The 14354-nt window shown below is 40.3% G+C and overlaps 1 protein-coding gene across 1 annotated transcript; it reads left to right on the forward strand.

Annotated features, from left to right (window-relative positions):
- The first annotated feature begins 529 nt into the window (after positions 1–529).
- On the forward strand, positions 530–13938 carry LOC307254623 (para-nitrobenzyl esterase). Its single transcript, XM_080033078.1, has 10 exons — positions 530–601; positions 1751–2021; positions 3933–4353; positions 5954–6061; positions 6795–6991; positions 8172–8371; positions 8456–8514; positions 9574–9741; positions 10822–11049; positions 12060–13938. Exons 2-10 carry the CDS (start codon positions 1758–1760, stop codon positions 12200–12202), a joined length of 1788 nt encoding a protein of 595 aa, XP_079889204.1. The 5' UTR covers positions 530–601; positions 1751–1757; the 3' UTR covers positions 12203–13938.
- The last annotated feature ends 416 nt before the right edge of the window (positions 13939–14354 follow it).

Raw genomic sequence — 14354 nt, forward strand, 5'->3', positions numbered from 1 at the left:
ACAGACTCAAGATAGATAATTGAGCAATGAGCCAGGTGAGGCTTAACTTCTCTGTGGTTAAATGAGACGCGAACCCCCCCGCAGGCAGGCTGTTGGAAAATAACAAATAGATTGAGCAGAATTCATTATTGTGTGAGAGTGTCAACTGGAGAAATGAATTGCTGACTAATCAATTTGTTGATTTAATTATAACACTATCTCATATGTTTAAGACAGGAGGCCAGGAAGTACTGAGACAAATTATCACCTTGTTAATTCCTATCACTAATTGTATCCATTCTTCACTGGGTTCTCATCACATTCGCATGCATTTAAAATACTGGTACTAACTTTTAGAGCTCTGCATGGCCAAACTGCCCACTATAGCCTATTACTGACCTCCTCCTTCTCGTCTTTTAATGAGATTAAAAAAGCGCCATATGAGGCCCAAAGCATCATCGGCTCACTGTTTTGCGTACTGTCTCTTTAATTGTTGAAAAAAAGCAAGCAGAACAAAAAAAACTTTAAGGACATGCGCGCTATGCTCATTGGAGAAGTAAGTGCGTCAACTTTTGTTGTTTAGGTGTTTTCTCTTCGGTGTGCTGCGTGTTTGCGGGAAATGGTAAATAATACAACTATACGTTTGTTTGGCTGTGCAGCTGTCTGCAGTGTTAAAGGGTGGAGTTGTGGGATGAAGACGGAGGAAGTGCATGGTAAAAAGGAAACGAGCAGGAAAATTGTGATTTAGGGCAGGGAAATGTAATGCAGTTTGACAACACTGACAGTGTGACCCATCATTGCATCCGTAAATATCAGCGTGTTTCTAACTGAGTTTGCTATGCTGAGTTTGATAACGACATGTCTCAGTGAACACGACAGGAAGCACAGAATAACTCTGCTGGGCGTTTCACTGTCAGACTGAAGTTTACTACTAAATGTTTCAAAGGATTTCCGTGCAAAACATTGACATGCTGAGTGCATTTTAGGGATTCAGTCCTTCGCTGAAATCTTAAGCTCTGTGTTTTTCTAAGAAAACGCGGAGCTTAAGAACACTTATTTTTCCTATTATGTCCTCTTATTGTTCCTCACTAGTCTCTTTCCGTTTCCTTCTGAGCGTGTGTGTGTGTGTAGGCGCGTGCGTGTGTGTGTGTGCGTGCGTGTGTGTCGCCTGAACCATAGTCATAGCCCCCACTTTTTTTTAACAGTACACTATCCACTGGAAGACGTATCCAGATCCTTTACAGAAGTGAAAGTGCTTAATGTGCACACTGTTAATGCATCTACTCCACTATAAGTATAAAAAATCCCCCATTAAAAACATTGAAAAGCTAAAGAAGCCATGTTATTCCTGCTGCATTCAAGTGTATATGTGCCATTATATGTTTAAGGTTGAGTGAATTTTAGATCCTTTTATTGTAATCAAAAGCAATGAAAGTTTGTAGCATCGCTGTCCTGTGAGAAGATCCATGTGTCTCTCAAAAGTCCCCTTTTCATGAGCTCAGATATATAGCTCTTTCACCATACATTTTGGACAAATGTAGTGGAGTAAAAAGTACACTATTTCCCTACCCTCTGAGATGGAATAGAAGTATGAAGCCGCTTAAATGGAACTTTAGTAAAGTTCAAATAGCTATGCATGTTTTTACTGCACCTCCACATAGTCCATCAGAGTACATTGTGAATCTGATCTCAGGTTTAACTGCACTTGACATTTTTTTTTTTCTTTCTCTGTCTCTCTGTATGTGCTGTGTGCTGTCCTGTCCCGTCCCAGAGCGAAGATGAATGAAGATGCATTTGAGGTCCCGGAGAGAAACGAGTATCGCTACCTGGTGCAAGAGGAGAATGAGGAGGAGGTGCAGTATGTCCAACACAGACACTACATCAACCCCCTGCTGGTGCTGTCCCGGCGATGCATCTTCCTCATCTGCCTGGGTGTGCTCACTCTGCTCTCTATCGCCACCTACCTGGGCTACGTGTCGCAAACGCTGCCACCGGGCATCGCACAGGTGTTGACGGACTGCGGAGAGTTCAGGGGAAGACACGTGAGTTCAGAATCTTAATGGCGGTTCCGAGGCATGGTTTCCCGGGTTTCTTTTCTTTTCCTTTTTCCCACATCCCCTCTCAAATTACCACACTTCGGAGGGGGTCAGAGCGCAGGGTCAGCCTTAGTACAGTGCCCCTAGAGTTTGTTGTTGCTGGTTCGATCCCCGGTACCGAACAGGGGGGGGGGGGGGTGAGGGGGGGTTATATGTAAAACTAATGGTGGCTGGTATTACATGTACGGTGCCACCATCTCTACCATTGTGTCCTTGAGCAAGGTTCTTATACCCAAACTGCTCCAGAGGTGCTGTACTATGGCTGACCCTGCGCTCCGACCCCCTCTGAAGTGTGGCAACTTGAGAGGGGATATGCAACAAGACGAATTTCAATGTGCCTTGTGTAAATTGACTAATAAAGAAACTTAACTTATATACTGTTCATACCGGGCATGTTTCCTTACAATAGAGAACATGAATCACCAAAAAAAAGTATATACAGAATAATGGTAGAGCCATGTTTACAGAACATATTTTTACAAAATGTATTTACTCTTAAAGCTGTGGTGCGTAACTTATGTCGCCCCCATGAGGAATTCTGAGTAATTACAACACTGATTTTATTCTTTTTGCTAAACGTCCACGTTTTTCTTTACCACTGACAGTTTGTAAACGCTGCCATGCTGAGAAATACAGAGAGAGTTTTGTGGAGCTGATAGGTTTACTCGACTTTGTGTCAACTCATTTGGCAATGGCTTGAATGTAACCAACATTCATTTATATGAAAAAGTTACACACTATAGCTTTAATCTGTCAAAGAGAAATATAAATGTCCTAAAAAGACAAATTTGATTCTCAGGAATTTCAAAATAACAGTACCTCAAATTCTTCTGACAAATAGAAAGTGACCTCAGCACATCCTCTTTCACTGAAATTCATTCTATTCCAGGTTTTTGAGCCACGCATGTTATCCACTGTTCTCAAATCTACTTCCTCGTTTGAACCCTGCTGGGCTTTCTCTTATAACTCTGATTAGTGCCTTGACAGGCTCATTATGCAGAAGTGATAACAGAGTGGACCGTGTAATGAATGCGCATTCAGCGTGAAATCCGTGCTGTAATTATTAGCTTAGAGCAGATTCATGCATGACTTTTTTTTGTATTTTTGTATTTTTTCCTTGAAACGAAAGTTCAGTTTGGATGTTATTGTCAAAGCTGGGGCCATCACTCCTGTCTGTAATAACAGTTTACACAGTGTGTTTATCACAGATACACAGCTGATACAAAACACTTTGGAACAGATGTTATGTCTACTTTAGGTTTACTATACAGTTGTTGATATCTAAAAACTAAAAAAATAGGGAATGTTATAAATGAATAGTCTAATGTAATCATTTTAATGTGCTCGTGTGTAAGTGAGTTGGATAACTGTAGAGTTAACACTTCTTCTGTTCTGTGTTTTAACAAGCAAAGTATGACGTATTATTTCATATTAAAACTTAATCGATCCTCGGTGGGGAAATTCACAAGATTCCCAGCTGTATATCAAGTCATTTAAATGTGCTCCTCCTTTACCAGCTGCATCATTAATGTGATGAACACATTCGTATTGCTACTTTATCTTCAGTAGAATATCTGATGAGGGTTAAGGCAGCAGAGACTGGGGACTGGATTTTATACAGGCTGTCAAGTAACTGTAGAGCAGACTATCAACCAACCAAGACTGCTCAAAATCAAGAATAAAAAGGAACTTTGAGAAAAAACTGAACAGAAACGACAAACACAATAGAGTTATTTACAGCAGTTTGTTTTAATTGGACTGGAATGATATGAGGCACAGAATAGAACCTGTTGCACAATCTGTATTTTTCTTTCCAGTTTGACCAGTTTTACTTTTAATTCTTTCTTTCGTTCGCAGAAAAATGGAGCCTACTCCTTTAAGGGCATGCCCTATGCTGCTGCGCCCGTTGGCAACCTGCGCTGGGCTCCTCCGGCTAAACCTATGTGCAGGAGCGGGGTGAGTGACGCGGGCCGCTTCCGCAGCATGTGTGCTCAGGTGCGGCCGATGGCGAGCACAGGGAGGGTGATGGGACAGGAGGACTGTCTCTTCATCAACGTGTGGACGCCCACTCTGAAGACTGAGGCCAAGCTGCCCGTCATGGTGTGGATCCACGGAGGATACCTGCACATCTTCAGTGGAGGAGAGAGCGGCTACTCGCCCACAGAGAAGCTTGCAGCAGACACGGGAATGGTTTACGTCAGCTTCAACTACAGACTCAACGCCTTCGGCTTCATGGCGCTGGAGATGCTGAGAGAGGGTTCTCCAAGGAACACCTCAGGTCAGTCTGTGACACACTCTGCAGGGAAAACGCGTTGGGTTGATTTCTGAAGGCTGTTCTCAGGTCAGGAGTCTGGTTTTGCTGACGTTTACTCTCCGTTCAGTCAAACTGTAGTCAGAGAATCCAAATTGTGGTGTGGGTTGGAGTTGAGGCGGGATCAGCAAGCATCAAAGCTGATGTGATTGCCTGAAACACCTGTCCGTCAGGCTGACGAGCGACCAAACATACACCTCTTTGAGCAGTAATACCTTTTTATAGAAACAATACTTTTACAATGCCGAAAGTTGTTATTTGGAAGGTTCTGTGGCTCCCTTCTTGTAGCCTAAACAGAGGACAGTTGATCTATTTTTCTGAAGGCCCTCTTGACTATCTACCTACCTGCCCACTTAAAAAGCCCCAAATAATTTCCTATGCACAATGTTGCCCCCCTTGCTATGAGTTTTGTTCAGTTAAATGTTACCCAATTAGTGCAGCAATGGAAACGGCTACATCCCTACCTGTTTTTAGACACAGTGGTGGCAATGTGTGCTACTGGAATAGATACAAAATTAAATGTGCTCAAAACACTCAAACTGAGGTTCTATTATTTTGACTGAAGTCTGTCGGAGTTTGTTGCAAACTTTTCTGTTGGTACAGTATTGCAAAGGACAGTAATTTCTTGTACTCTGACACTATAAACGGTGCACTGTGAAAATTGGTGCTCACTGATCATATGTAGTACTGAATTGGGGCACAGCGCATGATATAATTTCCAGGTGTTGCTTAGTAGTTGTTTGGCATCAAAAGGCAGCATTGTTTTTTTACTGGACAAATGAACTGTAGTAAAGTACAATAAAATGCACCAGAGTTTGAATTAACAGTATTTGCTCAGTTAAAAAGACACATTTAGGATTGTGAAGTTAGTAGGAAGTAGTTTATCATATCATGTATCGCTTTCAATCGCCTACATTTGACCATAAACAGTGCATAGTGGCCATTTTATTTTTAAGCTATTTACCACTTAAACATACTTCTGAAATATGCATGGTCATATCTGTGCTCCCGGTCCCATCGAATGCTGTAAAGTCTGCAGCTTTCCATTAAGATGTTAATACTTTATGAATGTGAGCTTAATAAATGGAGCAAATAACCGAGATTGTCCCCTTCCATGTTAATGTTTGGATTTTGTTCTCTCACCGGGGACACAAATTAGCTCACTGTGAGTCAGGCTGAGTAATTTGCTGTTACACAATCAAAATGCGGCCGCTGTGACCTTGATGTGAAGCGACCCGATAAATGAGAGAGAGAGGGAGAGAGAGATAGACTTGTGTGTAATGTTGGCGCGATGGCAGGGGCGCAGGAGTCCCTTTCAGCTTCCAGGAGCCACGTGTTCTAATTTAGAATACTCCTGATTCTCATGGCCCATTTTTGCCTCGCTCCCTCCGCTTGACAGGAGTTAAATTTAGATAGAGTCGCCCGAACGCTACAGCGGGCTGGTTTTGTTTCCGACGGAGAAAGTGGGACGCCGGAAACGAGGCCACATCAAAGCAGGTTCCTTGTTACTAATCGATCCCTCCTCCCAACCTCCTCCTCTCTTCATCTTCCTCTTCCTCCTCCATAGGGAACTATGGCTTCATGGACCAAATCGCAGCTCTGAAGTGGATCCAGACGAACATTCACTTGTTTGGAGGAGATCCTGGGAAAGTCACCATATTTGGACAGAGCTCAGGTATGAAAACAGTGTAAAACAATACATAAAATATGTTGTTGAGTGGGCAGTAGCAAAGATCTGGATGTGATCAAAGCAAAACTCTCCCTCCACTCTGTCTGGAGGAGAAACCAGCAGATGTTTCAGTCACATGTTGTTGTGGTTACTGGCGGTCATGTGAACAGCTACTGTAGTTCAGGAGCAACCCCACCTGCTAAAAAGCTAGTAAAAATGACGGACATGCAGGAAAACAAATGTGATATAGTCACTCAAGCACTTTAATTAAGTACAAACTTGAGGTAGTTAAGTACAAGTTACTTAGGCCTACTTTATGTTCATGCCACTTAGCACTCTACTACATTTCAGAGGGAAATATTTTAGTTTTTACTTTACTTCAATTACTGGATAGATTTAGTTACTTTACAAGTCAAAATTTGACAACGCATATTCAAGAACTCTCAAAACATGATGAATTGGTAATTAAAAAAGATTACAAGTTAGAGACAAAACTAATATAATTATTTAAGAAGAATATTCTGCTAAAACATGCATACATGAGTTTTAATAATCTAATAATATGCTACAAATTTTTCAGTAAGACCAGGTCAGGACTGAATTGGTGACTTATTTCACTCATCTGCATCCCAGAAAGTGCACGTTGTCTAAAACCAGTGCTCTGTCTGTCTGTCTGTCTGTCTCGACACACCTACCTTCATCCAGCTCTGTATTTTTTATTTATTTATTTTTGTGGAAGGCGGGACTTCAGTGTGGACCCTGATGATGTCACCGCTGGCTAAGGGTCTGTTCCACGCGGCGGTGGACATGAGCGGCTCTTATGTCTTCAACGCCACACTGGAACAGGCCGAGAGCGACAACCTGGTGTTCCTTCAGAAGACGCGCTGCACAGACCTGGCCTGCCTCAGAAGCCTCTCCATACGACAGATACTACAGGTACGAGGCATTTAAGTCTCAACATAGAAGCAGTAAAAAAAATACAGTTAAAGTATTTAATATTTAGTATTGAGAATTTAGTCAAATATTCAATGTGTACTCAAGCAACTTGGATACATTTTTAGATCACTTGTTTTCTTTTGATATATGTCACACCTGGTTGTTTCTCATTTTACTGTGAAAGTTAATGAAGAGAATGGACATTAAACTCAATTAGGATGAAATCTGCAGTGTCATAACGTCACAGGTCCTATATCACACCGTCAGTCGGAAAACCCTACTATGAATTATTTAAAGTGAAACTGGAGTAATTTTTGTTTCCTTTCATTGCACCTCAGCAGGAATTATTAATTATGCATTTTATGAAATATAAGAGGCCAGTTCAATTGTCGCCCCCTCAGAAAAGAGGATGACAATTTAACTTTTTTAAGTGCAGCAGTGGTTATCATCTTTCATCGGGATATTCTGGGCTTTATTTACTTTATGTTTTCCATAAAATATTCCCAAATTAGTGTTTTCTGATTGTTAATTCTCGATTGAAAGGCTTACATTATATTCCAGATTTTGGTGTATCTCTACAGGCGGATGTGAATGTTCTCCCTCTTAGCTGATTAGATCCACACTGTTGCACTGGGTGACATGTTCAATCAATCAGTTTAAGTTATGTATACAACCTCAGATGTTACCTCTTCACCACACACACACAAACACTAGTTTATTTTGACTCAGCTGCAGATACGTGACCAGCTGAAAGATTGAATGAGTTAGAAAAAGATAAATAGACACTTTTTTTTATTGATTGATTGATTGTCTTTATTTCGAACATGCAAGCAATACAAACATGTTTTAAATAGTTATAGATGAATAAATAAACAAAATGCAAAAAAAAAAAGCAATGTTGAGTGGTAATGTTTTATGCCCATATTGCTACTCTCAACCTAGTCGGTAAAATATTGTCTTAATTCGTAGAAATTATATCACAAAAAGGAAAAGATGCAGGTTGTGAAGCAAAATTATATATTTTTTTAATGTTTGGATAGATTATTTTTATGAACACAATTGAATATTAGCTATAAATAAAAAAGCTCATTGTCTGCCCCACAAATCCAAAAACATTCATAACCGCCCTCCAGAAATGACCGAAATCACTGCACAAACTCTTTTTCTTTCTGGTCCCCAGGCCATCCCTTGGCAGGAGTACCCTTCCTGGGCAGCAGATGATTTGACAGACCTCCCTGTCAAAGGGCGCTTCCTCGGCCCTGTTGCAGTGGTGGATGGGTATGTCCTCGAGGCTCCGCCCTTTGAGGTGTGGGAGAAGAAAGGACATTTCAGTGACGTTCCTTTCGTGGTCGGGACAACAGAGCAGGAAGTTGACTTTGGGTGAGATCCCGCCCGCTTCAGCTGAATCACTGTCAGCTGTTACTGTGAGCCGTGTGTACTCAGCCCTCTGTGTTTCCTTTACAGCCCTGTGCCTCAAAACATCACCACCTGGACCTGGGGCGACTACAAGTGGTTTGTAACAGGTAACGGCTGCTGTGGGAACACTGATGATCATTGTAAAATAGAGCCTGACTTTTTGCCACACTGTTGCTTAACAGGTTTTCTTCTTATTTTGGCGACTAGCGGAACCCTGACATTGCGGTTCCATCTCCCGTCAATCAAAATTAGATCAGAAGACTTTTTGTGTTTGTGTGTCAGTTGTTAAGAATACTTAAAGGCCTACTTCACCGGTTTGAATATGAAGGTGTATTGAATTCTGAGATCCTATGTAGTATAAATTTGCAAAAAAAAAAAATAATCGGTTCATCCTAGCCTGAGAAAAGGCAGAAAGAGTGTTTTTTTTAAACCTATATTTCTCTTTCTCGTGACATCACAAAGAGAAATATAGGGTTAAAAAAAACGTACTTTGTAAATATTACTGTGATGTCACAGTAAAAGACATCACAGTAATATTTACAAAGTAAGTTTTTTTTTAACCCTATATTTCTCTTTCTGTAATGTCACGAGAAAGAGAAATATAGGGTTAAAAAAAACACTCTTTCTGCCTTTTCTCAGGCTAGGATGAACCGATTTCAATTTTTTTCGCACATTTATACTACATATGATCTCAGAATTCAATACACCTTCATATTCAAACCGGTGAAGTAGGCCTTTAATGTTCTTGAGGATATCATTCATGATTTCGATGTAACCAGGTCAGGGAGGTGATGGCCGAAGCCAACGTGAAAAACTCATTAGGATATTATCTAGACGCTCTGTTTCACTGTGGTGTCCTCTAATAACCAAATAGTCAACAAAAAAAAGTTTTGTTGCATGTACACCCACTCTACTAGATTAATTAGACGTGTATTCTGGATTCTGGACTATCTTTACAACAGATAACAACATGGAGTCATATCATTTGTGTGAAGATTTAGGACAGTCTAAGTACAATCTGCAGCACTGGAGGAGGAGGAAGCCAAATTTCACGGAATGATATTTGTTTCCAACACATTATTTCCCAAAACTGAAATGTTCTAGCCTTATATTGTTGACCATACGATATACATCTTCAGGCCTGTCAACTTTCTGCTCTACACTAGATAAACTGCAGGCCTTCTCTGAGAGTCTCCCCAAAGACGCGCTGGACCTGTACCCGAGCTCTGCCCCCTGCCCCACCACTGACCGCTGTCCAGAAAGAGCCTTCACCACCATGGTGTCTGACATGAGGGCAACTTGTCCAAACAATGACCTGGCCTCGAGGGCTGCAGGTAAACTCCTGAACCACTTGTTTCATAGTAAAGTGCTTTAAATCTACCGTGATGGAAATATTTAAATTCACCTTGTTTCCCAGGTTTAAAACAGATCAACGATTGGTAATGATTAAATGGCCCTGAGGAAAACCAGCATGGTGCTTCTGCTACGTTTAGATCTGTGCACGTCTATGTGCCATGTACGACTCGGAAAACACAGGGACCAACTCATAGAAGAATCAGCTCCATATTGATTGTAGAGGTCAACATTTCTTCAGAGAGCCTTTCATTAGTAGTATATTGACAACATTTTGACAAGACATGTTTTCATCTGGTTCTGACCTGAAATCATCCAATCAGGTGAACCTCACGACTGATAACTGGAAAAACAATACAAACCCATAATGTACTGCTAAAGCTGTATTAAGTGATAGTTGACCAGTAGAGGGCAGAAAGCCTACTACAGACTTGGTGTATAGCTAATGTCAAAAGTCTACCTTTTAACATATCTAGCAAATACAGAGTGACACCATCGTCCTATTTGAGTGGTGTTTGTATCACCTGATGAGTCTAAATCCAATATTCACTCTCCTTTTATCTCTGTTTCGGACATGTACTACTGCATGACCTGTCATCATGCAGTAGTTCATGTTACAAGTTACTTTATCCTTAATAGTACACACATGTGGGCCCTACTCTCTCTGCTTAGCTGCTGCAGCAACTGAATGAATTTGCACTGCTGCAGTATTGTGCTCCTTATAGGTTTTGTGCCTGTGGGGCGTTTCAGGCTCACTCATTGGTGAAGCTCTGAGGGAAGTGACATTAAGCTGTTGTGAGACAAAACTGCAGGGCATCCTGGGTAATTACATTACATGGTTTCTTTTTTTTCGTTTTGTTTTTTAATTTATACACTGCATTTTTTTTCCTGAATTACGTCCTTCCAGGGTGATTATGGCTAAGGGGTTTATACATAATTAAGGCTCATATACATATAATATAGATATATATAGAAATTAATAAATATATCTAGAAAGAAAATCTGAATATTCTCTGTTGCCTTACATTGCCTGTTCAGCTGCTTTAAACCTCTCTCTGCAGCGGCCCTTCAGAGTCCTGTGTATCGCTACGTGGTGACGTACACGCCGTCGGGACCGGTCAACGTGTCCGGCAATCTGATGACTTTCCCCAGCCGCTTCTCCTTCCACTGTCTGGACAGCTTTGCTTTCTTCGGAGGGCTGGAGCTCGCCTTAGGGAAACCTCTCTCTGATGGAGACAAGAAATTCCAGGATCTCATCACGCATCACCTCGTCAACTTCGCCAAAACAGGTGAGGACACTCAGCTGCTGGTAACACTATGTAATATATAGGTTTAGTAATACATACTAAACATTAACTCATCATCAACTTACCGTTAATAAATGCTTAGGTAATGCTTAAAACTAAGCATTAACAAACTATTATGCTTAGTTAATGCTTATCTAAACATTATTTAACTAAGCATAGTTAATGTCTAACCAAGCATTAAGTAACTGGTAATAATAAGCCTTAAAAGTTACTTAATGCTTAATAAGTGTTTACTCCCCGTTAATAACATTAACTAAGCATTAATTAAGAGTTAATTAAGGTGCCCTTATTGTAAAGTGTTACAGCTGTATAGTGTGTGTGCTCTCACATTAACTAGTGGCGCGTATTACCAAGCTAGGGTAGGCATGTGGGCATATTTAGTCAGTAATTCGGACATAATATGTACATTATACATCAAATAATAGATAGGTTATTCTTAGTACGCACCGGGCAGTGTAGTCCCCCGTACAACAACACAAGTAAAAACTCTTTAAATTGTATCTACCTGACATGATCATTATATTGTGTATTAAGGGGGTTTAAGGGATTAAAGTGTTTTTTTTAACCCTAGTAGCACTGTGGAGAAATGTTTTGTTTTTATCTTGTGCAGCCAGGCTAACAGGTTTCAGGCTATTCAATTAACAGACAGTTGACAGTGACTACACAACAAGAATTGCAGTAATGTGAGACAATGTTTACAAAAACACTTGAAGCATTACGAATGCTTGAGATTTCCAGTTGACACAGATGCTGCGGTGGCAATTGCCAGGAGCAGTTAACTGAACTTTTTTCACTGCAACGGATGTAAAATGCTGATATCTACAAGTCGACTCATAAAAATACAGTACAACAATAGTAATAGAAATATTATAACCACAGGCATTTTCCATAGAAGGGAGTACCGTTGTGTCTAGGCTCAATATTTTATTCTGGTCTTGACAATTAGGCTGCAGCTGATGATTGATGACCCCCCCCCCCCCTCCGTCTTGCAGGTAAAATGGAGGATGAGTGGCCAGAATACCCAGAAGCCACTGCTCTCCTGTCTGACACCCTGTCTGCAGTCCAGAACTATTCAGGCGCCCGCTGTCAGCTGTGGAAGGACAACGGCCTGTATGCCTACGCCTGGATAAACTGACCTCAAACGGCACTTGAATGCAACGTTCACTCAGACCTTCATCACTAGACCTTAATGAAAGACTCTGCCTTGTCCAGCTCAACTCCATTTGAGCAGTGTGTGTGTGTGTGTGTGTGTGTGTGTCAGGGTGGAGTGAAGGTGTCCTAATTGGAAAATGACCCTTATATTACATAAAGGAAGCACAGAGGTTGTTTGAATGAGCCGTCTTAAATTTGAATGTCATCGGAAACTCATTTAAAGTCCATATAGCGCAGTGGGATCAGCTCCGTGAATGCCCTATTTTTTTTTCAATTAAAAAGGATCATAAATATATATATAATAATAAATTCATCACGTCAGGAATATTCCTGAATGAAAATGTCCGAGATGTCCTAAAGATATTCCGGAACCTTTTCAAATATAACAAACCTTCACTGGTCAATACAAAAAAAAGAAGCTATTACTTGGCTTATAATCTCCAACATTTCAACTTGTCCCAGTGACGTTGAACAGATGTACCTGTGGGGGGAGAGGTTGGCAGACAAATTTGCCTTTGGGTCCTTTTTTGAGTTTATGTTAGGAACAGTGAATGGAGCATATGACCCTTAGCAGCTTTACATTTGTAAACTATCTAGAAAAATGTTAATTGATCTTTTTGTCTCAGATGACGGGATTAAAATGATGTCTTAATGTCTAAAATCAGTTGAGTATCCTAAACCCTCAACACCCCTTCACATGCAATCAACCTGGGACTTAAAGGGGTCTGGGGTCCCACAGCAGTTTCCCACTTTGTTCAGCCGTGTAATTGAACCTTGTTGAGGTTAAAATAGGACTTTCTGACACTCAGATGCAGGTGTTTTTCTTTAGAACACTGAAGCTTCGACATCCCTTAAAATGTGTCTCATTACAATTATATTAAACATTGGAAAAATCTTCATCTACAATAATGTTCTGAGTTGTGTTACCAGCATTTTCAGTTGGAGCTTGAAGGATCTTTCTTGGTCTTGACTTTAGAAGTAAAAAGAAAATATATATTCACTTAGCATCACTGTCTTGTCTTTGTAGTTTCGAAAATAGTTTATTTGCAAAGGGGAAAATCAAAGTGTTACTTCACATACTGCAGAGAAGTCAAATAATATCCATGTACATACATTATCAAGCAAATTGCCTGCTTCAGGGATGAAAAAGATGCTTTGGCAAAAATGAATTTAAATGGGAATTTGGACTTGTATTAGTCAACTAAGATTCTAAATTCAGGGATGTGATAAAAGTGAAACATGTGAGACCGTATCGGCGTGATTTTGTTTGTTTTTTGTTGTTCTGTACCACAGTTTTGTGCACGTGTGAAGTTGTGCTGCTTGCACTGTTTCATAACCTTTATGCTTGGCCACTAAATCTTTGCACTTTCCTTTGAACATATTTAAAGACATGTCTGTTAGTTGTGTTTGTAGTCGGTTGAACCAAGTTACTGTTGTTGTTTTTTTCCCTTTTCATTCCAGATGTTTATGAAGCTGTTTTGTGAATCCGATTGGATAACAGTTTTAATTCACACACTGACACCCAACTGTATAACTAGATCAGCCTTTGTTTTGCAATGCGGTTGCTTAAGGCACTTGTGAGCTCTGTTACATTGTATGGTTTGCAAAAATTCTTGACATGTAGCCCACTGGAGCATCGGGCTTTGTTGTTTGTTGATGCAGTGGGATTTGATCACTTTATATGCTTATTAAACGGACCCCAAATTTGGTTGAAAACTATGTAAATGGTAGTTTTGTTCCGTTCACAGGAAAACTTAATTTTTTTTTGTTAGGTTGTATCTGATGTTAAAATGTTTATGCTTTTATGATTGGTTTAATTTTGGATCCATTTTCAAGTTGGTATAACACTTGGATTATCTTTAATATTCAACAACAAACTAACTTAGTTTAGTTACTTGGAAAGTTGCAATTGCCACAGGCTAGAAAAAGCTTGGTTGACAGTAGGCTAAACTTATTACAGCCTTGTAGCCTAAATCACAATTTAACAATCAGGAAACGGCTGTAGGGCCTAACCTAATACAAAAAATTAAGAACAAAAAAAGGACAGCAAGTAAAAGGTTCCTGTTAATATTTGCTAAGACTGGATTTAATTTTTAAAGATATAAAATAGGACATTAAACGTATCTTCCCATGAC

The sequence above is a fragment of the Ammodytes marinus genome (assembly GCF_949987685.1).
Source record: "Ammodytes marinus genome assembly, chromosome: 1".
In the NCBI taxonomy this organism is placed as follows: domain Eukaryota; kingdom Metazoa; phylum Chordata; class Actinopteri; order Uranoscopiformes; family Ammodytidae; genus Ammodytes; species Ammodytes marinus.